The sequence below is a fragment of the Heteronotia binoei genome, chromosome 13 (assembly GCF_032191835.1).
Source record: "Heteronotia binoei isolate CCM8104 ecotype False Entrance Well chromosome 13, APGP_CSIRO_Hbin_v1, whole genome shotgun sequence".
Taxonomy (NCBI): domain Eukaryota; kingdom Metazoa; phylum Chordata; class Lepidosauria; order Squamata; family Gekkonidae; genus Heteronotia; species Heteronotia binoei.
The window spans coordinates 4,973,562-4,998,490 of record NC_083235.1 but is presented as its reverse complement, the minus strand read 5'-3'; the positions used below and the strand labels follow the sequence as shown (position 1 = coordinate 4,998,490).

At 49.1% G+C, this 24,929-nt stretch overlaps 1 protein-coding gene across 1 annotated transcript; it reads left to right on the top strand.

The window, feature by feature from the left end:
• YJU2B (YJU2 splicing factor homolog B) lies at window positions 1–23,501 on the top strand. The gene is made up of 10 exons (XM_060252667.1): window positions 1–65; window positions 3,179–3,219; window positions 8,038–8,091; window positions 10,603–10,685; window positions 12,887–12,942; window positions 13,304–13,364; window positions 14,481–14,623; window positions 14,715–14,887; window positions 19,224–19,362; window positions 22,392–23,501. Exons 1-10 carry the CDS (start codon window positions 11–13, stop codon window positions 22,793–22,795), a joined length of 1,209 nt encoding a protein of 402 aa, XP_060108650.1. The 5' UTR covers window positions 1–10; the 3' UTR covers window positions 22,796–23,501.
• The last annotated feature ends 1,428 nt before the right edge of the window (window positions 23,502–24,929 follow it).

Genomic DNA, 24,929 nt, shown 5'->3' with positions numbered 1-24,929 from the left:
GCGCCGGCTGATGAGCCGCGGCGGAGGCGGAGCGAGCTGCCCGAAGAGACCCGCATCGCAGCCAGGTGAGCCTGGCCTCCCCTCCCGCATTGCAGCTCTCCTGTGGGGAGAGCAGGGCCCCGGGGGTGGTGGCCCCCAGCTTGCTCTCGCGGCCCCCGCGAGGCCAGCCCTGCCAGGTGGTCCCGTTGGAGGAGGCGCAGAGGGAGAGAGCCTGGTGCGGCCGAGGGGGCCGAGGGGCAGCTGGGATAGGCTGAGGGTGGGGGTTTCATAGGGGGGGGGAGGGAGGAAATGGGGGCAGCAGGAGGGACACCCCTCCCCAAGGCAACCACAGATCAGGCTTCAGGGAAAAACAAGGTAAACCGGTTTGAAATATTGACTGTTTGCATAGATCCGCCTTCCAACGACCACGTCTAGCTGCACTAGACTCTACGAACATGGAAATTTTGGCTATGCTACCTCATATGTGTCTCAGATTGGGCAAATAAGACTCCGTGGCTTCTAAAAAACAACAACCCCAAGACAAATCAGAACGTTTTAAATTCAAGTGCCTCCAAATTTAAGAGCGGAGAAACCTGGCTTTGTAAGGTCTAAAGGTAACAAAAGGCCTGCCTTTCCTTAGTTATATAAGGAAAGAAAAAGTCATGATTTGGACTAAAATTAGACCAGGCCAGTTCTCCAGCTGAGACCTGGAGATCTCCTGGAATCACAGCGCAAGGCTCCAAGCTGCAGACTCAGTTTTCTCCGCAGGGTAAAGGAAGTTTGGTGTGATATCTTTAGTCTTACCCTTTAAAATGCCAGAACCAATCTATCTTGGATAAAATTTGGGTATAGTTGCATCTTATCTTGGATTTGCTTTTCTCTTGGATAGACTTGCTCTTGGATTTGCTTCTGGAGAGATGGGGCTGCTCCCCTGCATGGAGATATCGCTGTATCTTCGCTTTGGTTTTGTCTGCTGATAAAATTGTAATGAAAAACAGTTCAAAGGGGGGAAGATCGGAGCTTCCTGCAGGGAGATCTCCAGCCCCTCCTGGAGAAGGGCAGCTGGGTTGTGTTGGGAAATCCCAGGAGATTTAGGGAGGGGAGGCTCTGGGCGGGGGGAGAATCCCATCTCAGTCCCCCCTCCAAAGCAGCCGTTTCCTCCAGGAGAACTGAGCTCGGTTGTCATTGGGGGGGGGGGGATCTACAGGCCGCACCTGGAGGTTGGCAGCCCTGAAGCAGGCCATTGTCACTGCCTTTTTTACAAAAAAAAATTAATCAGATTTTTATTAACAGATTTTCAGTTTGCAATAAAGGACACTGTAATCTATCACCTCAAATAATGCAGCCTTAGAACATAAGAGAAGCCATGTTGGATCAGGCCAATGGCCCATCCAGTCCAACACTCTGTGTCACATAAGAACATAAGAGAAGCCCTGTTGGATCAGGCCAGTGGCCCATCCAGTCCAACACTCTGTGTCACATAAGAACATAAGAGAAGCCATGTTGGATCAGGCCAATGGCCCATCCAGTCCAACACTCTGTGTCACATAAGAACATAAGAGAAGCCCTGTTGGATCAGGCCAGTGGCCCATCCAGTCCAACACTCTGTGTCACATAAGAACATAAGAGAAGCCCTGTTGGATCAGGCAGTGGCCCATCCAGTCCAACACTTTGTGTCACAGAAGAACATAAGAGAAGCCATGTTGGATCAGGCCAGTGGCCCCTCCAGTCCAACACTCTGTGTCACATAAGAACATAAGAGAAGCCCTGTTGGATCAGGCCAGTGGCCCATCCAGTCCAACACTTTGTGTCACAGAAGAACATAAGAGAAGCCATGTTGGATCAGGCCAGTGGCCCCTCCAGTCCAACACTCTGTGTCACATAAGAACATAAGAGAAGCCATGTTGGATCAGGCCAGTGGCCCCTCCATTCCAACACTCTGTGTCACATAAGAACATAAGAGAAGCCATGTTGGATCAGGCCAGTGGCCCCTCCATTCCAACACTCTGTGTCACATAAGAACATAAGAGAAGCCATGTTGGATCAGGCCAGTGGCCCCTCCATTCCAACACTCTGTGTCACATAAGAACATAAGAGAAGCCATGTTGGATCAGGCCAGTGGCCCCTCCAGTCCAACACTTTGTGTCACATAAGAACATAAGAGAAGCCATGTTGGATCAGGCCAGTGGCCCCTCCATTCCAACACTCTGTGTCACATAAGAACATAAGAGAAGCCATGTTGGATCAGGCCAGTGGCCCCTCCATTCCAACACTCTGTGTCACATAAGAACATAAGAGAAGCCATGTTGGATCAGGCCAGTGGCCCCTCCATTCCAACACTCTGTGTCACATAAGAACATAAGAGAAGCCATGTTGGATCAGGCCAATGGCCCATCCAGTCCAACGCTCTGCTCCATATTTATCTAACCCCCTCTTGAAGCTGGCTATGCTTGTAGCTGCTACCACCTCCTGTGGCAGTGAATTCCACATGTTAATCACCCTTTGGGTGAAGAAGTACCTCCTTTTATCATTCTAACCCGACTGCTCAGCAATTTCATCGAATGCCCATGAGTTCTTGTATTGTGAGAAAGGGAGAAAAGTACTTCTTTCTCTACCTTCTCCATCCCATGCATAATCTTGTAAACCTCTATCATGTCACCCCGCAGTCAATGTTTCTCCAAGCTAAAGAGCCCCTTCTCTATTTGATGGATTACTCTTTCTTTTTCTTGGGTTTTTAAAAAATTTGTTCATTATATCCTCACTAATTGCAATAAAAAAAGGCCAACGCCGTGCTGGGAATTATTAGGAAGGGAAGTGAAAACAAATCAGCCAGTATCATAATGCCCCTGTATAAAGAGTCCCGCGCACAGATTTTTAGCCTCCAGCCCACAGATTTTTGTCTTAGCTCAGGAAGGATGACCGCAGAGCACGCTGATTGATGCAGTCGCTCACAACTTTAAGGCCAGCAGCTCACCACTTTGATCCCAGGAGCTCACAAAGCAGAATTTTTGCTCACGGGATTCTGCAGCTTAGAGGGAACATCGGGCAAGACATGTACTATTTCTAAGTGACCTCAAAAGCAGAGATTGGAGCTGAAACTTGGCGGGGGGAGCTTGGGGTACTCCAAAGGGTGACGTTTGTCCTCCTTTCCTGTATCGAGCGAATCCTACGCAATAACTTTCTCCTATTTTTCTTGCAGATCGGCCTGTTCTAGCCTGTGGACTAGACCTCTGCCGCATGGTGAGTGCATTGGATTTTTTAAAATGGGTTTGGAATACCCCTCTCATTCCCCTCTTTTGGGCTTTCTGAAGGCTCTGGGCTGGTTAGAAACAGGACGGTGGACTCAGTGGGTCCTTGGTCTGTTCTTGCGAGAAGAAGAAGATGAAAGTGGATTTATACCCCGCCTTCTCTATCAGAAGTCTCAGAGCAGCTTACAATTTCCTTTATCTTCCCCCCCCCCCTCAACAGACACCCTGTGAGGTGGGTGGGACTGAGAGAGCTCTCCAGCAGCTGCCCTTTCAAGGACAGCTCTGCGAGAGCGATGGCTGACCCAAGGCCATTCCAGCAGGTGCAGGTGGAGGAGTGGGGAATCAAACCCAGTTCTCCCAGATGCACTTAACCACTACACCAAACTGGCTCTTTTGTTCCTGCAATGGGTAACAAAGGCGAGTGAGAGAGAAGTCAGGTGTTTTGCCCTCTGGAGCCTCGGCTGTGCTATGCAGAGACTCACCTGATTTCTGTCTTGCCACATCAGGCTCTCGTTGGCCTGCAGAGCAGGAGAGATTGGTAAGAACATCAGAAGAGTCCTGCTGGATCAGACTGAAGACCCACCTAGTCCGGAATATTATCTCACAAAGTGGCACTGAGCTTCAGAGGTTGACTGCCCCGGAATATGGAGGTTCCTGTTGGTCACCGTGGCTTGTAGCTGCTGATGGACCTCTCCTCAGGAATCTATCTAATCCCCTTTCCCATCTGTCTTTGCCTCTGGCAACAGATCCCACATTTTACAGTTTTTATTAGTTTCAGAAACAGTTTGGAAATGGGGAGCAGAAAAGAAAAGGGGATAAAAGCACAATACATTCTGGTCTTGTTTTAGTAAAATACCTTCCAAACTCCTAGGATAGTTCTACCATATTTTCTTAACATATGTTATCTCATATTATTTTTTTTAATCTAAGCATTTTTAAAATTATATAATCTAAGTCTTTAGTTATATTCTAGTCATCTCTTTTATTCAAGCTATGCTTAAAAATTTAGTTCAAAACAAATGTTATAATGTAAGCACAGGAAAAAAGAAAAAGAAATCAGATCACACCAAAGAATCGTAAGAGTCTTGAGTGTCAACCAAACATAGAAATTCATCCAACTTTTTCTTTAGGTTTCCCGGCCATCAATTGAGATAAAAAGTCAAGCTCTGCGGTCTCCAAAACTTTTCCCACCAAATCCATTTTTGAGGGAATTTCCTGAGATTTCCATCTCTGTGCCAAAAGAATTCTAGCTACAGTGCTGAAATATGCCAACATGTGTCTCATTTCTTTAGAACAGATTCCACATTTTAATCGCTCTTGGGCTGTGATCACACCCACAAAATAATGCACTCTCAATCCACTTTCCATCTGGATTTTGCTGGTTCACACAGGAAAATCCAGTTGGAAAATGCATTGAAAGTAGAATGAAAGCGCATTATTTAATGCAGGGATCCCCGACCCCTGGGCTGTGGACTGGTACCGGTCTATGGCCTGTTAGCAACTGGGCCGTGAGTTGTATAATTATTTCGTTATATATTACAATGCAGTAATAAGAAGTCGACACTGGATTTATATCCTGCTTTCCACTCTGAATCTCAGTCTCAGAGTGACTTACAATCTCCTTTATTTTCCACCCCCACAACAGACACCCTGGGAGGTGGGTGGGGCTGAGAGAGCTCTTACAGCAGCTGCCTTTCAAAAGGACATAAGAACATAAGAACATAAGAGAAGCCATGTTGGATCAGGCCAACGGCCCATCAAGTCCAAAACTCTGTGTCACACAGTGGCAAAAAATGTTATATACACACATACACTGTGGCTAATAGCCACTGATGGACCTGTGCTCCATATTTTTATCTAAACCCCTCTTGAAGGTGGCTATACTTGTGGCCGCCACCACCTCCTGTGGCAGTGAATTCCACATGTTAATCACCCTTTGGGTGAAGAAGTACTTCCTTTTATCCGTTTTAACCTGTCTGCTCAGCAATTTCATCGAATGCCCACGAGTTCTTGTATTGTGAGAAAGGGAGAAAAGTACTTCTTTCTCTACTTTCTCCATTCCATGCATTATCTTGTAAACCTCTATCATGTCACCCCGCAGTCGACGTTTCTCCAAGCTAAAGAGTCCCAAGCGTTTCAACCTTTCTTCATAGGGAAAGTGCTCCAGCCCTTTAATCATTCTAGTTGCCCTTCTCTGCACCTTCTCTAAAGCTATAATATCCTTTTTGAGGTGCGGCGACCAGAACTGCACACAGTACTCCAAATGAGACCGCACCATCGATTTATACAGGGGCATTATGATACTGGCTGATTTGTTTTCAATTCCCTTCCTAATAATTCCCAGCATGGCATTGGCCTTTTTTATTGCAAACGCACACTGTCTTGACACTTTCAGTGAGTTATCTATCATGAACCCAAGATCTCTCTCTCTCTCTTATGTTCTTATGTTCTTAGTATTTCTTTTTGTCTGTCCTGAACCTCCTCCCCGTCAGCTTCACTGGATGCCCTCGAGTTCTAGTCTTTTGGGAGAGGGAGAAAAGTTTTCTCTTTGTTAACTCTCTCCACCCCATGCATCATTAGATAAACCTCTCTCCTGTCTCCCCTTTGCTGTCTCTTATCTCAGCTGAGCGGTCCCAGACTCTTCAGAAAGGTTGAAGTAGCTGAGGATGTTTAGCCTGGAGAGGAGGCGGCTGAGAGGTGATAGGATCACCATCTTCAAGTCCTTGAAGGGCTGTCATAAAGAATTGGAATTGTCTTCTGTGACCCTAGAAGGCAGGACCAGAACCAATGAGCTGAAATTAAATCAGAAGAGTTTCCAGCTCAACATTAGGAAGAACTTCCTGACCGTTAGAGCGGTTCCTTAATGGAACAGGCTTCCTTGGGAGGTGGTGGGCTCTCCTTCCTTGGCGGTTTTTCAACAGAGGCTAGATGGCCATCTGACAGCCATGAAGATCCTGTGAATTTAGGGGGAGGTATTTGTGAGTTTAGAGCAGTTCCTCAGTGGAACAGGCTTCCTCCTCTGGAGGTGGTGGGCTCTCCTTCCTTGGAGGTTTTTCAACAGAGGCTAGATGGCCATCTAACAGCAATGAGGATCCTGTGAATTTAGGGGGAGGGGTTTGTGAGTTTCCTGCATTGTGCAGGGGGTTGGACTAGATGAAGAAAGGTTGAAGGAGCTGGGGATGTTTAGCCTGGAAAGGAGGCGGCTGAGAGGTGATATGATCACCATCTCAAGTCCTTGAAGGGCTGTCCTATAGAGGATGTGGTGGAATTGTTTTCTGTGGCCCCAGAAGGCAGGACCAGAACCAATGGGTTGAAATTAAATCAGAAGAGTTTCCGGCTCAACATTAGGAAGAACTTCCTGACTGTTAGAGTGGTTCCTCAGTGGAACAGGCTTCCTCCTTGGGAGGGGGTGGGCTCTCCTTCCTTGGAGGTTTTTCAACAGAGGCTAGATGGCCATCTGACAGCCATGAAGATCCTGTGAATTTAGGGGGAGGGATTTGTGAGTTTAGAGCAGTTCCTCAGTGGAACAGGCTTCCTCCTTGGGAGGGGGTGGGCTCTCCTTCCTTGGAGGTTTTTCAACAGAGGCTAGATGGCCCTCTGACAGCAATGAAGATCCTGCGAATTTAGGGGGAGGTGTTTGTGAGTTCAGAGCGGTTCCTCAGTGAAACAGGCTTCCTCCTTGGGAGGTGGTGGGCTCTCCTTCCTTGGAGATTTTTCAAGAGGCTAGATGGCCCTCTGACAGCAATGAAGATCCTGCGAATTTAGGGGGAGGTGTTTGTGAGTTCAGAGCGGTTCCTCAGTGAAACAGGCTTCCTCCTTGGGAGGGGGTGGGCTCTCCTTCCTTGGAGGTTTTTCAACAGAGGCTAGATGGCCATCTGACAGCCATGAAGATCTTGTGAATTTAGGGGGAGGTGTTTGTGAGTTCAGAGCGGTTCCTCAGTGGAACAGGCTTCCTCGGGAGGTGGTGGGCTCTCCTTCCTTGGAGGTTTTTCAACAGAGGCTGGATGGCCATCTGACAGCAATGAAGATCCTGTGAATTTAGGGGGAGATATTTGTGAGTTTAGAGCAGTTCCTCAGTGGAACAGGCTTCCTCCTCGGGAGGTGGCAGGCTCTCCTTCCATGGAGGTTTTTAAACAGAGGCTAGAGGGCCATCTGACAGCAATGGAGATCCTGTGAATTCAGGGGGAGGGGTTTGTGAGTTTAGAGCGGTTCCTCAGTGGAACAGGCTTCCTCCTTGGGAGGTGGCAGGCTCTCCTTCCATGGAGGTTTTTAAAGAGAGGCTAGAGGGCCCTCTGACAGCAATGAAGATCCTCTGAATTCAGGGGGAGGGGTTTGTGAGTTTAGAGCAGTTCCTCAGTGGAACAGGCTTCCTCCTTGGGAGGTGGTGGGCTCTCCTTCCGTGGAGATTTTTCAACAGAGGCTAGATGGCCCTCTGACAGCAATGAAGATCCTGCGAATTTAGGGGGAGGCGTTTGTGAGTTTCCTGCATTGTGCAGACTAGATGACCCTGGAGGTCCCTTCCAACTCTATTATTCTATGATTCGATGTCCCCCTCCCCTCCTTAGCTGGCTCTTTTCTCAACTGAGCAGTCCCAAGACTCTTCAGCCTTTCCTCATAGGGAAGGGGCTCCAACCCCTTCATCATCTCTGTCTTCTCTGGGCTAAAGGAGAGGCCAGTGGAGTCGAAGATGAGTGGCTGGAACCACACTATCCAAAGAAACTTCTGAAATGTACCATTGTTGCAAATGCTTTGAACGGTTGGAGACCCTGTTAACTGACGGGATTCTGTCACCATCTTTGATTCTTCCCAGGGTGAAAGGAAAGGCGTCAACAAGTACTACCCACCCGATTTTGACCCAGCCAAAGTAAGTTTCTGGGGGCAGTTGGAAGAGTGTAAGTTGTGCCTTTAAGCAGGGGTCATTCTGTAGAAAAAGAGGTGCTGGAACTCATTAACGCAACTCATTTTAATATGCCACCCACCCCAGGCCTCACCAGAATGTGCACTCAATTATATCAGCTCAGCATCCACCTTGAAATGCTGCTTGAATTGTAATTGTCATAATTACTCCCATCATACTTTTCGAATTACTTTCTCTTATGTGGCCGCAGTGGCAGGAGGAAGATTTCCACCTGCCTGTTTTATATGTTTTTTTGGTCAAGACATTTTTTGTAGCAGGAACTCATTTGCATATTAGGCCACACACCCCTGATATAGCCAGTCCTCCAACAGGCTCTTTGTACAGGGCCTGTAAGCTCCAGGAGCATTGGCTACATCGGGGAGGTGTGGCCTAATATGCAAAGGAGTTCCTGCTACCCCAAAAATCCTGGTTTTGGTTATTTCCCCCTTTTTTGTAGGAATGTGAGAAAGTTTGCCAAATCTGAGAATTCAGCAAAATTCTGACTGGTAGTTTGGACAATGGAGCCCAGAAGCAAATATTTCTCTTTTTTGGGGGGGGGGGCAAGAAAGAAAGGGAGGGAGGGAGGGAGGGAGGGAGAGAGAGAGAGAGAGAGAGAGAGAAAGAAAGAAAGAAAGAAAGAAAGAAAGAAAGAAAGAAAGAAAGAAAGAAAGAAAGAAAGAAAGAAAGAAAGAAAGAAAGAAAGAAAGAAAGAGGAGTAAAAAAAGAAGGAGGGAGGAGGAGAAGGAAGGAAGGAAGAGAAAGAAAGAAAGAAAGAAAGAAAGAAAGAAAGAAAGAAAGAAAGAAAGAAAGAAAGAAAGAAGGAAGAGATGGGAGTAAAGGAAGGAGGGAGGGAGGAGAAGAAGGAAAGAAAGAAAGAAAGAAAGAAAGAAAGAAAGAAAGAAAGAAAGAAAGAAAGAAAGAAAGAAAGAAAGAAAGAAAGAAAGAAAGAAAGAAAGAAAGAACAATTAAATGTAGAGGTTCTGGAGCTCCATTCTTGGAAGCTCCTGCCTGAAACGAGGCCTGCCTTTAAGAGACCGGAACAGACACAACAAAGCGCAGGAATCTGCCCGTAAAAGGTAAATTGCACATGGGTACAGCTGCAGTTTAGTTTGGAGGCGAAGGGATTTAACCCTTCCACCTGGGCTCCCTTTCTGTATCCAAAATTGGGCTTCTGGAGGTTGAGGACTAATTCCTCTTTCCCTTTTTACATTCCCAGTCATGCATTGCAGCTGTGCACACACTCACAGTTTTTGCCATTTGCAGACAGACTTCAGAGAGGGAAGGTGACGTGGTAGAGCCCAGGGGTGTCCAAACTATGGCTCGGGAGCAACATGTGGCCCTTTCGCACACATTTTGTGGCTCTCAAAGCCCCCACTGCCCCGTCAGCCGGCTTGGAGAAGGCATTTGTCTCTTTAAATCACTCCTCCAAGCCAAGCCAGCAATGGGGGCTGCATCCAGAACATCTGGCTCTTAGAACTGCCCATTTTGCCCCAGCAAAACAGTCACCTGGTTCCCTGACAGGAAAAGGTTATCAGGTGCAGACAAAATTCTCCTCTCCTGCATCTGAGCTTGCTGCAACAGGTGTGTTGGAAATCGACGGGGGATGCTGCCGTCGTAGCGTCTTGCGGTCCAGGTAGATGCCAAATCTCCACCTGGAAGCTGGACTGAAACTCTTTGCGTTTCCCGTGGCCAGGTCAGGATGGGGGGGGGGGGGTTGCTGGTTGCCCTCAGGTGCAAAAAACACACTAGGAGAATCACAGAACAGATAGCAAACCAAGCCAAAATACTGTGGAAAAATCACGAAAAATCACTCATAAGACTTAATAATTTCCCCAAATTACGATAAATTATTGAGGAATCATGTAACTAAGGTGCTTGATCGGTGTCAGGAAGTGTAAGTTGTGAAGTATTGATTGTTGAGTACGAGCGATCTGTATTTTTGAATGTATGCGGGATGGTTGTGTAAACTGTGCCCTGTGGAGTGTCGCCCGTAATATTTATATCGCAGAGTGTTAAAGCTGCAGTCCTGCAGTCCTAAACTCTGCTCACAACCTGAGTTTGATCCCCAGCGGAAGCTGGGTTTTCAGGTAGCCGGCTCGAGGTTGACTCAGCTCCCATCTTTCCGAAGTCAGTAAAATGAGTACCCAGTTTGCTGGGGGAAAAGTGGAGATGACTGGGGAAGGCAAGGGCAAACCACCCCGTAAAAAGTCTGCCGTGAAAATGTTGTGAAAACAACGTCACCCCAGAGTCGGAAACGACTGGTGCTTGCACAGGGGACCTTTCCTTTCCTATTTCTTGAATATGTTCACTGAATTGATGAAATAAGCACATAAAATATACATTATAAGAAGCTGAAATATTCTTACGAGTGATTTTTTTTTGTTATTTTTCACAGTAGTTTAGTTTGGTTTGCCATCAAGTGCAGGCAGCCAGGAAGCTAATCCGGAAATTCACTTGGCTTTCTTTCTTGTTTCACAGCATGGGTCCCTTAACAAGTACCGCAACAGCCATCCCTTGCGGGAGAGAGCCCGGAAGCTCTCCCAGGGCATCCTCATCATCAGGTAATCACATCTGGATGTGGTCCTTTGAGACGCTTGATAGTCAGTATGGAGAGTTTTGTGCTTGGAGCTGGGGCCCCCCAACGTGGGGCCTGTGGGCACCTTCTTTGGTGCCTGCCAAGTGTTTTTAGAAAGTGGGCGGGGTCAGGTGAGGCTCTTGCCCAGCAGAGCTTCTGATTGGCCGCTAGAGGGACCGCCTTTCCCCATATATACCCCAGAGAGCACTTCGTTTAGGAGGTCAAAATCTTATCCATCCCTGGACCGAAGGAGGCCATGTGGAGCTCTACACGGGCCAAGGCCTTATCGGTAGCGGCCCCGATGTTACGGAATGCTCTCCCAGAGGCCATGAGAGCCCTGCAGGACCTCTCCCAATTCCGCAGGGCCTGTAAAACTGGACTTTTTCGACAGGCCTATGACAGCTAACGTGGGAGGAGGCTCCCGCTGCTATTCCGCTGAACGATATATCTGTAAGACCGCTAACAGAGTAAGAAAGGAATAGTGAGCTCAGATATTCATAAACCGCCTACGTTTTAAAAACCTTTCCTACAGCACCTAACACTTCATTTTTAAATGGTTTATGTTTGTCTTTATTCTTTTATATTTTATTTATTCCTCGCATTTATATCCCGTCCTCCCTGCCAAAGCAGGCTCAGGGCGGCTAACAACAATCAAACACCAAACAATAAAACAGCGAGCAAACAATTAAAATTAACAATTAAACAATTTAAAACAGTTTAAAATAATGTAAAACAATTTTTGGTGCTAGTGTTGGTACCATCTGTTGGGATTTAAATATGCTAGTAGCAGTGTGACGTGGAGATAACCACAAATAACAGCCAGGCACACGGTTTAGCTTAAGAATAAAAGTAGTTTACTTTACTAATGACTGGGATTTCTAGAAAACAAAGAAGGATTCGGGATCCTACCTAGCTTCTAGGCTACATCTCGACTCTCTCGAGTCCTAACTTCAACTGCATGGAGATCTAAGGGCTTAACACAAAGGGCAATAAAACTGACCAAATGTTTTCCCTCACTGGTCACTATGCATATTGACACCTAGCCTTGGTGGGAAGTACGTGCAGACATTCTCATTGGCTCTACCTATCTCACTGGCTAAACATCAGCATGCATATACAAGCACTTAATTAACTCATGACAGCCGGAATAACCTTAATTTGAAATATGGCCAGCGCACGTTTCTCCAGAGGCAATATTTGTGCAAACGTCTATACCATCCCATTCAGCGATGTTGGGCATCTACTTATACTGCAGTTTAACTAAAGGCAAGTCGAAATAGAACTGTTTTACGGGCCCTGCGGAACTGGGCAAGGTCCCGCAACGCCCTTACATCTTCTGGGAGTTGGTTCCACCAGTGAGGGGCCACAATTGAGAAGGCTCTTTCTCTGGTAGCCTTCAGTCTCGCCTCCCTCGGCCCGGGGACTGACAGAAAATTCTGCGATCCAGATCTAAGTACCCTCTGGGGAACATGTGGGGAGAGACACTCCCTAAGGTAGACAGGTCCTCGGCCATATTGTAATTTAAACTGCGTTCATCCTGACCGTTAGCCGCCCAGAGTCCGCTCATGGAGTGGGCGGCATATAAATCTAAAGTGAGTAAATAAATAAAATAAAATAGAGACCCAGTGGCGGCCGCTGATAATAGGTTCGGGTAGGGTAGCCAACATCAGGACAGAGGTTGAGTCCAGTAAGGCAGCTCACGGACACACACACTTCTTCAGATAATAATAATGATAGTAAATTAAATAATGTCGCTTTGGGGCGGCTGCCGGCAGAGTTTTTCTTTATCCTCGCTCTTTCCCAGCGTATTTATTAAACTACCCCCGCACTTGGGCCTTCCTCTGTGTGTTTGGCTCGGCCTCCTGCGGCAGCCATTTTGCAGTTGGCTCCACCTTCTGCGGCGGCCATTTTGTTGGTTGCGCCCACCACCCTGTGTTTGAATTCCATAGGGTAAAAAAATGTTAGGGAACCTTGGGAGCCAGACCCACACCTGTGCGGGGCTCTTAGCAGGGACATGGAAGAGATGATCTCTCTCTGCAAGATCCGCTCGCGTGTGGGAAGAGAGTGCCGTAGGCTAGCTTGGTTACGGAATGGGTGTGGCACGGGGCTTGCCGTCCAGCTAGCGGAAGCCGTGGGGTGTCTCTCGCTGCCTGCAACGGATCCCTTTTTTGGGCTGTTCTTTTCTAGGTTTGAAATGCCCTATAACATCTGGTGCGACGGCTGCCAGAACCACATTGGCATGGGTAAGTGCGTGGGACAGCCGACACTGGAGCGTTATGACCCTATGGCACAGAGCTTTGCAGAGATGCCAGTGACAACATCTTCGGTTCTGCGAGGTCTGTTGAAGGGGTGTCAGAGTGGAGGATTTCACCGCAGCAACTTAAGCGTAGGGCAGACGCCTGCACAGATTTAAAGGCACCGGGTGGCTGTTGGGGTGGAGCTTCAAAACCGGGGATCCCCCACTGGGACCTGGGGGGCTAGCAAGCCTCGTTAAAGGCGATGCAAGCCGCAACACTGGAGGAGGTGGGGTTTGTACTATTGTTCAGCTTTGACCTGGAAATTGATTTTGGACATGTACACCTCTCTCCCTCCTGTTTGCTACAGGGGTCCGCTACAATGCCGAGAAGAAGAAAGTGGGCAACTACTACACCACCCCCATCTACAGGTGGGTGTTCTCTTGAAGGCAGACTTGCCAGGAGGCAACATCAGGGGAAGGAACTGGCTGGGGGCTGGACTAGGGTCTATCTAGATAGACCCTCCCTGGTCTGACCCAGCAGGGCTCTTCTGATGTTCTTCTCAGGGGAAGGCCTCGGCCTCTCTACCCTGTTGTTGGCCCTCCAGAGGAACTGGCTGGTCACTGTGTGAGATAGGATGCTGTACTAAGATGGACCTTCACTGGTCTGATCCAGCAGGGCTCTTCTGAGGTTCTTCTCAGGGGAAGGCCTCAACCTCTCTGCCCTGTTGTTGGCCCTCCAGAGGAACTGGCTGGCCACTGTGTGAGACAGGAGGCTGGACTAGATGTACCCTCGCTGGTCTGACCCAGCAGGGCTCTTCTGATGTTCTTCTCAGGGGAAGGCCTCAACCTCTCTGCCCTGTTGTTGGCCCTCCAGAGGAACTGGCTGGCCACTGTGTGAGATAGGAGGCTGGACAAGATAGACCACTGGTCTGATCCAGCAGGGCTCTTCTGATGTTCTTCTCAGGGGAAGGCCTCGGCCTCTCTGCCCTGTTCTTGGCCCTCCAGAGGAACTGGTTGGCCACTGGGTGAGACAGGAGGCTGGACTAGATGGACCCTCACTGGTCTTACCCAGCAGGATTCTTCTAATGGTCTTCTCAGGGGAAGGCCTTGGCCTCTCTGCCCTGTTCTTGGCCCTCCAGAGGAACTGGGTGGCCCCTGTGTGAGACAGGAGGCTGGACTAGATGGACCCTCCCTGGTCTGATCCAGCAGGGCTCTTCTGAGGTTCTTCTCAGGGGAAGGCCTCGGTCCCTCTGCCCTGTTGTTGGCCCTCCAGAGGAACTGGCTGGCCACTGTGTGAGACAGGAGGCTGGACTAGATGGACCCTCCCTGGTCTGATCCAGCAGGGCTCTTCTGATGTTCTTCTCAGGGGAAGGCCTCGGCCTCTCTGCCCTGTTGTTGGCCCTCCAGAGGAACTGGCTGGCCACTGTGTGAGACAGGAGGCTGGACTAGATGGACCCTCCCTATTCTGACCCATAAGGGCTTTTCCCGTGTTGTGGCTGCGTCTGCCAAATCCGCCTCCTCCAACCCCTGCCCTTCTCCCTGCAGGTTCCGGATGAAGTGCCACCTGTGCCCGAACCACATCGAGATGCAGACGGACCCCGCCAGCTGCGACTACGTCATCGTCAGTGGAGCCCGCCGCAAAGAGGAACGCTGGGACGTGGAAGCCAACGAGCAGATCGTGGCCACGGGTGAGCCCCGGGAGGAAGGAGGCAGGGAAGGGGGCCGCTGAGAGTCCTCCAGCCTGACGGAGCCCCAGACTCACTCCTTTGCATCCTTCAGCCCACGAGGAGAAGCAGAAGCTGGAGACGGACGCCATGTACCGGCTGGAGCACGGCTCCAAAGACCAGAACAAGCTGCAGCGAGCGATCCCCACCCTGCAGAACATCCAGGAGGCCCAAAGCGCCTGGAAGGACGACTTCGCCCTCAACAGCCTCCTTCGCCAGAAGTTCCGGGTAAGTGGCCTTTGCGCCTCTCACAGAACCTTGATCGGCATAACGACGACAGCAAGGATGGAATTCCGGCAGGAGCGCCTTTGCATATTAGGCCACACACCCCTGATTTAGCCAATCCTCCAAGAGCTTATAAGGCTCTTTCTTTTTGTAAGTTCTTGGAGGATTGGCTAATTTGGGGGTGTGGCCTAATACGCAAAGGTGCTCCTGCTAGAATTCCACCCCTGAACAAAAGTATCCAATCAAAGAAGCAGGGGGAAAAAAGGTGGTTAATTGAACATTCTAAACAGACTCCTCCTCCAGGAAGAATCCAAAAAATCACGTAACCTTTATCGGCATAACCACGACAGCAGGGGTGGAATTCTAGCAGGAGCGCCTTTGCATATTAGGCCACACCTCCTGATGTAGCCAATCCTCCAAGAGCTTATAAGGCTCTTTCTTTTTGTAAGTTCTCGGAGGATTGGCTAATTTGGGGGTGTGGCCTAATATGCAAAGGCGCTCCTGCTAGAATTCCACCCCTGAACGACAGTATCCAATCAAGGAAGCAGGAAAAAAAAGTGGTTAATTGAACATTCTAAATAGACTCCTTCTCTTGTAAGCACAGCAAAGAAAGTTTGGCACCACTTTGATGGTTTCAGCCTTATTGGAGGCTAGTAAACTCACTATCTTGCTTTCATCAGATTTACCCTCAAGGGATTGCAGCAGAGAACCGGGTTTGATTCCCTGCTCCTCCACTTGCAGTTGATGGAATGACCTTGGGTCAGCCATAGTTCTTGCAGGGTTGTCTTCGAAAGGGCAGTTTCTGTCAGACTCTCTCAGCCCCACTCACCTCACAGGGTGTCTGTTGTGGGGGAGGAATGGAAAGGATGGGCCATTGGCCTGATCTAACATGGCTTCTCTTATGTTCTTATGATGATTCTAGCTTTTCGTTAGGTTGGCAACTGTCTGAAGCGTAGTTGCTGTGGGAGCTGTGTTCTGGCAATGTCAATATGAAATTGTTGAGCAGTCGGGTTAGAACGGATAAAAGGAAGTCCTTCTTCACCCAAAGGGTGATTAACCTGTGGAATTCACCACCACAGGAGGTGGTGGCGGCTACAAGCATAGCCAGCTTCAAAAGGGGATTGGATAAGCATATGGAGCAGAGGGCCATCAGTGGCTATTAGCCACAAGGTATATAGATGGAACTCCAAGTCTGGGGCAATGATACTTTATATTCCTGGTGCTTGGGGAGGCGCAGTGGGAGGGCTTCTGGTGTCCTGGCCCTGCTGAAGAACCTCCTGATGGCACCTGGGGGGTTTTTTGACCACTGTGTGACGCGGAGTGTTGGACTGGAGGGGCCATTGGCCTGATCCAACATGGCTTCTCTTATGTTCTTATGTCCTGATGGCACCTGGTTTTCTGGCCACTGTGTGACACAGAGTGTTGGACTGGATGGGCCATTGGCCTGATCCAACATGGCTTCTCTTATGTTCTTATGTGACACAGAGTGTTGGACTGGAGGGGCCATTGGCCTGATCCAACATGGCTTCTCTTATGTTCTAAGGAGATTGTGAGCTGCTCTGAGACTCTTAAGATTCAGAGTGGAGGGCAGGATCCAACTCCAATGTCATTGACTTCTTCCTCCTCCTCCTGCTCATGAGGGCTGACTGCTCAGTATCCAAGATCTGATAAGATCAGGCTAGTGAGGATTATTCAGACTACTGATATTCCTGCTTGCACGCCTGCTATTAAGAAGAAGAAGAAGATATTGGATTTCTGTCCCGCCCTCCACTCCGAAGAGTCTCAGAGCGGCTCACAATCGCCTTTCCCTTCCTCCCCCACAACAGACACCCTGTGAGGTAGATGAAGATATTGGATTTATATCCCGCCCTCCACTCCGAAGAGTCTCAGAGCAGCTCACAATCTCCTTTCCCTTCCTCCCCCACAACAGACACCCTGTGAGGTGGGTGGGGATGAGCGGGCTCTCACAGCAGCTGCCCTTTCAAGGACAACCTCTGCCAGAGCTATGGCTGACCCAAGGCCATGCTAGCAGCTGCAAGTGGAGGAGTGGGGAATCAAACCCGGTTCTCCCAGATAAGAGAGCTACGGCTGACCCAAGGCCATTCCAGCAGGTGCAAGTGGAGGAGAGAGGAATCAAACCCGGTTCTCCCAGATAAGAGAGCTCTGGCTGACCCAAGGCCATTCCAGCAGGTGCAAGTGGAGGAGTGGGGAATCAAACCCGGTTCTCCCAGATAAGAGAGCTCTGGCTGACCCAAGGCCATTCCAGCAGGTGCAAGTGGAGGAGTGGGGAATCAAACCCGGTTCTCCCAGATAAGAGAGCTCTGGCTGACCCAAGGCCATTCCAGCAGGTGCAAGTGGAGGAGTGGGGAATCAAACCCGGTTCTCCCAGATAAGAGAGCTCTGGCTGACCCAAGGCCATTCCAGCAGGTGCAAGTGGAGGAGTGGGGAATCAAACCCGGTTCTCCCAGATAAGAGAGCTCTGGCTGACCCAAGGCCATTCCAGCAGGTGCAAGTGGAGGAGTGGGGAATCAAACCCGGTTCTCCCAGATAAGAAAGCTCTGGCTGACCCAAGGCCATTCCAGCAGGTGCAAGTGGAGGAGTGGGGAATCAAACCCGGTTCTCCCAGATAAGAGAGCTCTGGCTGACCCAAGGCCATTCCAGCAGGTGCAAGTGGAGGAGTGGGGAATCAAACCCGGTTCTCCCAGATAAGAAAGCTCTGGCTGACCCAAGGCCATTCCAGCAGGTGCAAGTGGAGGAGTGGGGAATCAAACCCGGTTCTCCCAGATAAGAGAGCTCTGGCTGACCCAAGGCCATTCCAGCAGGTGCAAGTGGAGGAGTGGAGAATCAAACCCGGTTCTCCCAGATAAGAGAGCTCTGGCTGACCCAAGGCCATTCCAGCAGCTGCAAGTGGAGGAGTGGGGAATCAAACCCGGTTCTCCCAGATAAGAGTCCGCACACTTAACCAACTGGAGAGCCAGTTTGGTGTATTAAAAGTCATAGCCCTGTTTGAGTTTTGCTTTTTTTTTGCTTCTCCTACAAGAGAACTGGGAACTAGTTGTTGTTGTTCAGTTGCACAGTTGAGTCCGACTCTTTGCGACCCCGTGGACCAAGTCACGCCAGGCCCTCCTGTCTTCCACCATCCTCCGAAGTCTGCTCAAATTTGCGTTAGTTACATCAGTAACGCTGTCCAGCCATCTCCTCTTTTGCCATCCCCTTCTTCTTTTGCCTTCTGCCTTTCCCAGCATCAGGGTCTTCTCCAGGGAGTGCTCCTTTCTCATTGGGCGGCCAAAGGATTTGAGCTTCAGCTTCAGCATCTGACCTTCCAGGGAGCAGTCAGGGTTGATTTCCCTTAGGACACCATGCGTAAAACAAATGGGAAAAGACTTTCTCTTCAGGGTTGTCGTCACACACTCTGTTTTTCTTTCTCCCTTTGGCCTGGTTCTTGACTCTTTTCCCCCGCCAGTTTTGGCTCGGGGACCACACTGACGTGGGCTCTGCCAGTTTGGTGTAGTGGTTAAGCTCACGGACTCTTATCTGGGAGTACAGGGGTTGATTCCCCACTCCTCCACTTGCACCTGCTGGAATGGCCTTGGGTCAGCCATCGCTCTGGCAGAGGTTGTCCTTGAAAGGGCAGCTTCTGTCAGAGCTCTCTCAGCCCCACCTACCTCACAGGGTGTCTGTTGTGTGTGGGGGGGCGGGAGATAAAGGAGATTGTGAGCCGCTCTGAGTGAAGGGCAGGGCATAAATCCAATATCATCATCTTCTTCTTCTTGGTGTAGTGGTTAAGTGCGTGGACTCTTATCTCAGAGAACTGGGTTTGTTTTCCCACTCCTCCACTTGCACCTGCTGGAATGGCCTTGGCTCAGCCAAAGCTCTCGCAGAGGTTGTCCTTGAAAGGGCCGCTGTTGTGAGACCTCTCTCAGCCCCACCCACCTCACAGGGTGTCTGTTGTGTGTGTGAGGGGGAGATAAAGGAGATTGTGAGCCACTCTGAGACTCCGAGTGAAGGGCAGGGTATAAATCCAATATCATCATCATCTTCTTCTTCTTGGTGTAGTAGCTAAGTGCGTGGGCTCTTATATGAGAGAACCAGGTTTGTTTCCCCACTCCTCCACATGCACCTGCTGGAATGGCCATGGCTCAGCCAGAGCTCTCGCAGAGGTTGTCCTTGAAAGGGCAGCTTCTGTCAGAGCTCTCTCAGTCCCACCTTCCTCACAGGCGGGGGAGGTAAAGGAGATTGTGACCTCTCCGACACTGTTGAGATTCAGAGTATAGGGCGGGATATAAATCCAATATCATCATCATCTTTTTCTTCTTCTTCCCCCTCTGCTGTCTTCCAGGAAGAGAAGAAGATCCTGAAAGAGGAGGAGAAGAAAGATCTGGCCCTGCAGTCGAAGGCCAGCCTCAGCATCCCGCTGGTGCCGGAGTCCCAGGAAGACCGTCATCTGGCCACACTGTTCAAATACCAGAGTCTTGGCTGTAAGTGGAGGGACCCCCGGTGCTTCTGGGGGAAAGGTGTGGGGGACGGACCTCGGCCGGGTCGGCAACCTCCCAGCAGGGATAAGAGACAAAATACAAGGGACGTTTAGAGATGAAATCACATCAGGGCTCTTTTTTGTAGCAGGAACTCCTTTGCATATTAGGCAACAGCTTCCTGATGTAGCCAATCCTCTTGGAGCTTACAGGGCTCTTTGTGCAGGGCCTACTGTAAGCTCCAGGAGGATTGGCTGCCTCAGGGGTGTGTAGCCTAATATGCAAAGGAGCGCTTGCTTGAATTCCACCCTTGCATAATATCCCTGATGTAGCCAATCCTCCAAGAGCTTCCAGGGCTCTTCGTGCAGGGCCTGCTGTAAGCTCCAGGAGGATTGGCTGCCTCAGGGGTGTGTGGCCTAATATGCAAAGGAGTTCCTGCTATAAAAAAAAGGCCCGGAATCAAATTATAGCAAAAACACCGGGTTGGCAGGCTGCTGAACCAGCTTTGTATAGAATAAGAGTGAAACGCTATCTAAAGGAGTAGCATTTTTTTTCTTTCACCGGTTTTATTAAGAAAACCTCAACATACATTTACTTGCAAAAAATGAACCCTAAGTCAATACTACTATCCAAATATACTACATAAGCAACTATAATTCCAGCTATTGGGGGGGGGGGCGCGGAATCATTCAATTCCAGTTACATTTAAAAAATATATCATTTTCCGATACAAAGGATGTATTGGAAGCACGTTCTCTTCTGAGGTATATGTAAGAAAAGGTAACCAAATTATGACAAATTTAGATTCATAAAAACCAAATTGTGACAAATTTAGATTCATAACAATCAGGATCCTGATCTATAACATCGATCCCCAAAACAATTAAATCATTGGGAAATAGTAGTAGTATTAAAGAGCTGATATTAGAGAGTAGTGTTAAAGAGATGCTGATAAAAACAATAAAAAGGACAATGAACCATACAGCAAACAAGGGGGAAACTATATTATATGAATATCTGCGTTATCATTGTTATTTTCAAGACCTTATGAAGATATTCATGTGAAATGGGAATGGCAACTGAGTAACTGTATCTATTATTGCTCTCGTCTTCTGCATTAATTTTGCTTGTGAATTTATTTCTTGCAAATTCTGTTATTGGCTGGGTTTTTTTTAGCAGGAACTCCTTTGCATATTAGACCACACCCCCTGATGTAGCTAATCTTCCTGGAGCTTACAGGAGCTGTGAATTTTGGGTAGGTATTTGAGGGTCTCCTGCATTGTGCAGGGGTTGGACTAGATGACCCTGGAGGTCCCTTCCAACTCTATGATTCTAGAGCTCTTAGTACAGGGCCTACTGTAAGCTCCAGGAGGATTGGCTACCTCAGAGGTGTGTGGCCTAATATGCAAAGGAGTTCTTGCTATCAAAAAAAGCCCTGGTTATTGGTATTGTCGCTATATGGTTTAATGCTCTTTTGGCACTAATTATTTGTAAGATTTCCTACGGCAAAAGTTTGTTGCCTTTACGTGATTCCTTATAGACAAGAATAGTGTGTGAGTACCTACACACAGTGGTGGTTTTATTGTTCTGTTCAGGATACTTTTAATACCTAAAGAGTGCTGTTTCTCATTTAGATAGTATTTACCTAATTCTTATTCTACAAGGAGGTGGTTCAGCAGCCTGTCAACACGGTGGTTTTGCTATAATTTGACTTAACCTCCCGGTGGGGTCTGGAAACCTCCTAGTATCACAACCGATCTAAAATCGGTTTTCCTGGAGAAAATGGCAGCTCGGTGGGATCACATCTTGCCAAGCTTCCCCCTCCGCTGAAGCAGGTTCAGGGCGACTCAGAAACACAATAGAATAACAATAAAAACAGTTAAATTAAACATTAAAATAAACAAAACAATTTAAATAATTTGGTGCTAATTCTGTATGATTTAGGATGGCATTCAGAGCCAGTTTGGTGTAGTGGTTAAGTGTGCAGACTCTTATCTGGGAGAACCGGGTTTGATTTCCCACTCCTCCACTTGCAGCTGCTGCAATGGCCTTGGGTCAGCCATAACTCTGGCAGAGTTCTCCTTGAAAGGGCAGCTGCTGGGAGAGCCCTCTCCAGCCTCACCCACCTCACAGGGTGTCTGTTGTGGGGGGAGAAGATAAAGGAGATTGTGAGCCGCTCTGAAACTCTTCGGAGTGGAGGGCGGGATATAAATCCAATATCTTCATCTACCTCACAGGGTGTCTGCTGTGGGGGGAGGAAGGGAAAGGAGATTGTGAGCCGCTCTGAAACTCTTCGGAGTGGAGGGCGGGATATAAATCCAATATCTTCATCTACCTCACTGGGTGTCTGTTGTGGGGGAGGAAGGGAAAGGAGATTGTGAGCCGCTCTGAGACTCTTCGGAGTGGAGGGCGGGATATAAATCCAATATTTTCATCTACCTCACAGGGTGTCTGTTGTGGGGGAGGAAGGGAAAGGAGATTGTGAGCTGCTCTGAGACTCTTCGGAGCGGAGGGCGGGATATAAATCCAATATCTTCATCTACCTCACAGGGTGTCTGTTGTGGGGGAGGAAGGGAAAGGAGATTGTGAGCCGCTCTGAGACTCTTTGGAGTGGAGGGTGGGATATAAATCCAATATTTTCATCTACCTCACAGGGTGTCTGTTGTGGGGGAGGAAGGGAAAGGAGATTGTGAGCCGCTCTGAGACTCTTCGGAGTGGAGGGCGGGATATAAATCCAATATTTTCATCTACCTCACAGGGTGTCTGTTGTGGGGGAGGAAGGGAAAGGAGATTGTGAGCCGCTCTGAGACTCTTTGGAGTGGAGGGCGGGATATAAATCCAATATCTTCATCTACCTCACAGGGTGTCTGTTGTGGGGGAGGGAAGGTAAAGGAGATTGTGAGATGCTCTGAGACTCTCCGGAGTGGAGGCCGGGATATAAATCAGCTACTTCTTCTTCTTGGACATCCACTTGGATCTGATATTGTGGCAGCAGACCCTCACCAGCACCCTTAACGTTTCCTTTCGCCTTCCAGCCTACGAAGACAAACAGAAGCAGAAGCGCAACGCAATCGCTGAACGCCCCTGGTTCTCTGTCCCTCAGGCCTCTGGCACCAAAGCCGGCGACACTCTGAGAAAGCTGGGACTGTCTACAAAATCCCCGGCTGGCAAGTCGCCCTTCGACGTGAACCTCCTGGGCGTCGTGCGCCGGAAATCCCAAGACAAGCAGGGAATTTCCACGGAGGAGGAGGAGGAGGCGACTGTGGCTCCCGTGGCACAGGAGAATAGACGGGACTCAGACGGCACGGCAGAGAGTGAGCCCCCTGGCACTCCTGTGCAGACAGACCAAACAGCCGAAGAAAAACCTCCGTGCGATTCGGCTGCTTCGCTAGTGGCCGATTATTCGGACTCTTCGTCCGAAGCGGATGCCGAACTATGAACAGTGGAGTCTGGTGACTCTTCTTAAAAGAGCTGGTGTATAAATGGCTGCGTTTTCGGAATCGGGTAGAGCCTTCTCTGTTTGCAACTGCTGCATGGGCCATCTGGGTAGCTGAGCAGAATACTCCCTGCGTGTTCGCACACACGCAAGTACATGTGTGTTCACGGGATGTGCCTTTTGTTTCCTTTCCTTGGGTCGTTCGTTCCACTGCTGCCAATATTGATGCACGACCCATTCCTTGCTATCTCTGGCACCGTGCGGGGACCGCCAGAGAGCCCCCGCCTGCTAAGAGTTCGAGAGCCGTGCAACACAGAGCATCTCCTACTGTGCAAAGCCACCGGTCTGAGTTTGCAGGGGGAAAGGAATAACCAAACCGAGGAGTTTTGCAACCTGAGTGGATTACTGTGAGATGCTTAGACCAGCCCCGATAACTAGGAAGCCCAGGGATCACGGTATGGTGAGTGGGAAACACAGATTTCCATGGGCAGTTGGTGAAATCCCCAGCCCCTATTTTGTCCACCAGGTCATGAAACATCGGGGAATGCTTGACATGCATGAGTTTCGTTTAGTTTATTAAATTTATACCCTGCCCTCTCCGCGAAGGCAGGCTCAGGGCGGCTTACAACATTGGTCAAATAACAATAGTGATAAAATCTAATCTCATATTAGTAATAAAATCTGTCCGTTAATAAAACAATTTAAAAGAGTTGGGGCTAATTTGTCCAGTTACCCTGGCGTCAGTATTTCTTGGATTCCTCCTGCTGTTCTAGGTCTCAAGGGTCAGCCGAAAGCAAGCCGGAAGAGTATGTTCTTGCAGGCCTTGCGGAACTGAGTGAGGTCCCGCAAGGCCCTAACCTCTTCCGGCAGCCGGTTCCACCAGTAGGGGGCCGCTACTGAGAAGCCGCGATCCCTGGTAGCCGTCAGCCTCGCCTCTCTCGACCCAGGGAATCACTAAAAGATGTTGCGTTCCCGGTCTTAGTACCCTCTGGGGAACGTGTGGGGACAAACAGTCCCTCAGGTAGGCAGGTCCTCGGCCATAATGAGAAATTAAGCAGCATCCTGCCCCCCCCCCATTCCTTGTCCCCCCCACACATATATTTAAAAAAAAAAAACAGCTTTTCTCTGTGTTCTGGTCTGTTCTGTCGTTCAAGATGACTTGTTCATTTTCGTGGTATTTGCAGTTTTGTTATTAAAAACTCGGTAAAGGAGAGTTGGGATTCCTGGGTATATGGAGGGGGGGGCAGCACTCTACAACAGAGTCTTTGCTGATTGCAGAATTGTTCTCTCCCTCCCCCCAGTTCACCCCAGTGCCCCACAGGAAATTGTGCAGATTCCGTGATTCTGCAGGAGCTATGGGTCTGGGGTCGGCTACGGAACATTGCTTTCGTTTAGGCAAAAAGCTTTTGTCCCTTCCTGGCTGGGAAGATATTTGTGGACATAATAATAACACGTCCACAAATTATCATTATTATTAGTTTATTTCTATTCCACCCATTCCCCCGTTTGGGGGCTCAGAGCGGAGTACAACGTAAATAGTAGTAAAATCACAACAAACTTAGAATCATAATAAAAACCAGTTACTGCATTTAGTAAAGTACAACAGGATAGTCCAGCAGGATGGCATAACAGAATAGTATAGCACAGGGGTGGCCAATGGTAGCCCTCCAGATGTTTTTTGCCTACAACTCCCATCAGCCTCAGCCAGCATGGCCAACAGCTGGGGCTGATGGGGGTTGTAGGCCAAAAACATCTGGAGAGCTACCGTTAGTATAGCAGAATGGGGCTGATGGGAGTTGTAGGCCAAAAACATCTGGAGAGCTACCCCTGGTATAGCAGAATGGTACTACAGAATAGCACAGAAGAATAGTACAGCCGTACAGGAGTACAGCACAGTAGGGGAGGCCAACCGATCTAATAGATAGATGCCCGCCGCCTCATCCAAAAACCTGGTGGAACAGCTCCATTTTACACGCCCTACAAAAGGCTAGCAAGCCAGGTAGGGCCCAGATCTCCATAGGGAGCTGATTTCACCAGGTTGGGGCCAGGACCAAAAAGGTCCTGACCCTGGTAGAGGCAAGATTGGCATTTCTTGAGCCGGGGACTGTGAGAAGATCCTGGGAGGCCGAACAAAGTG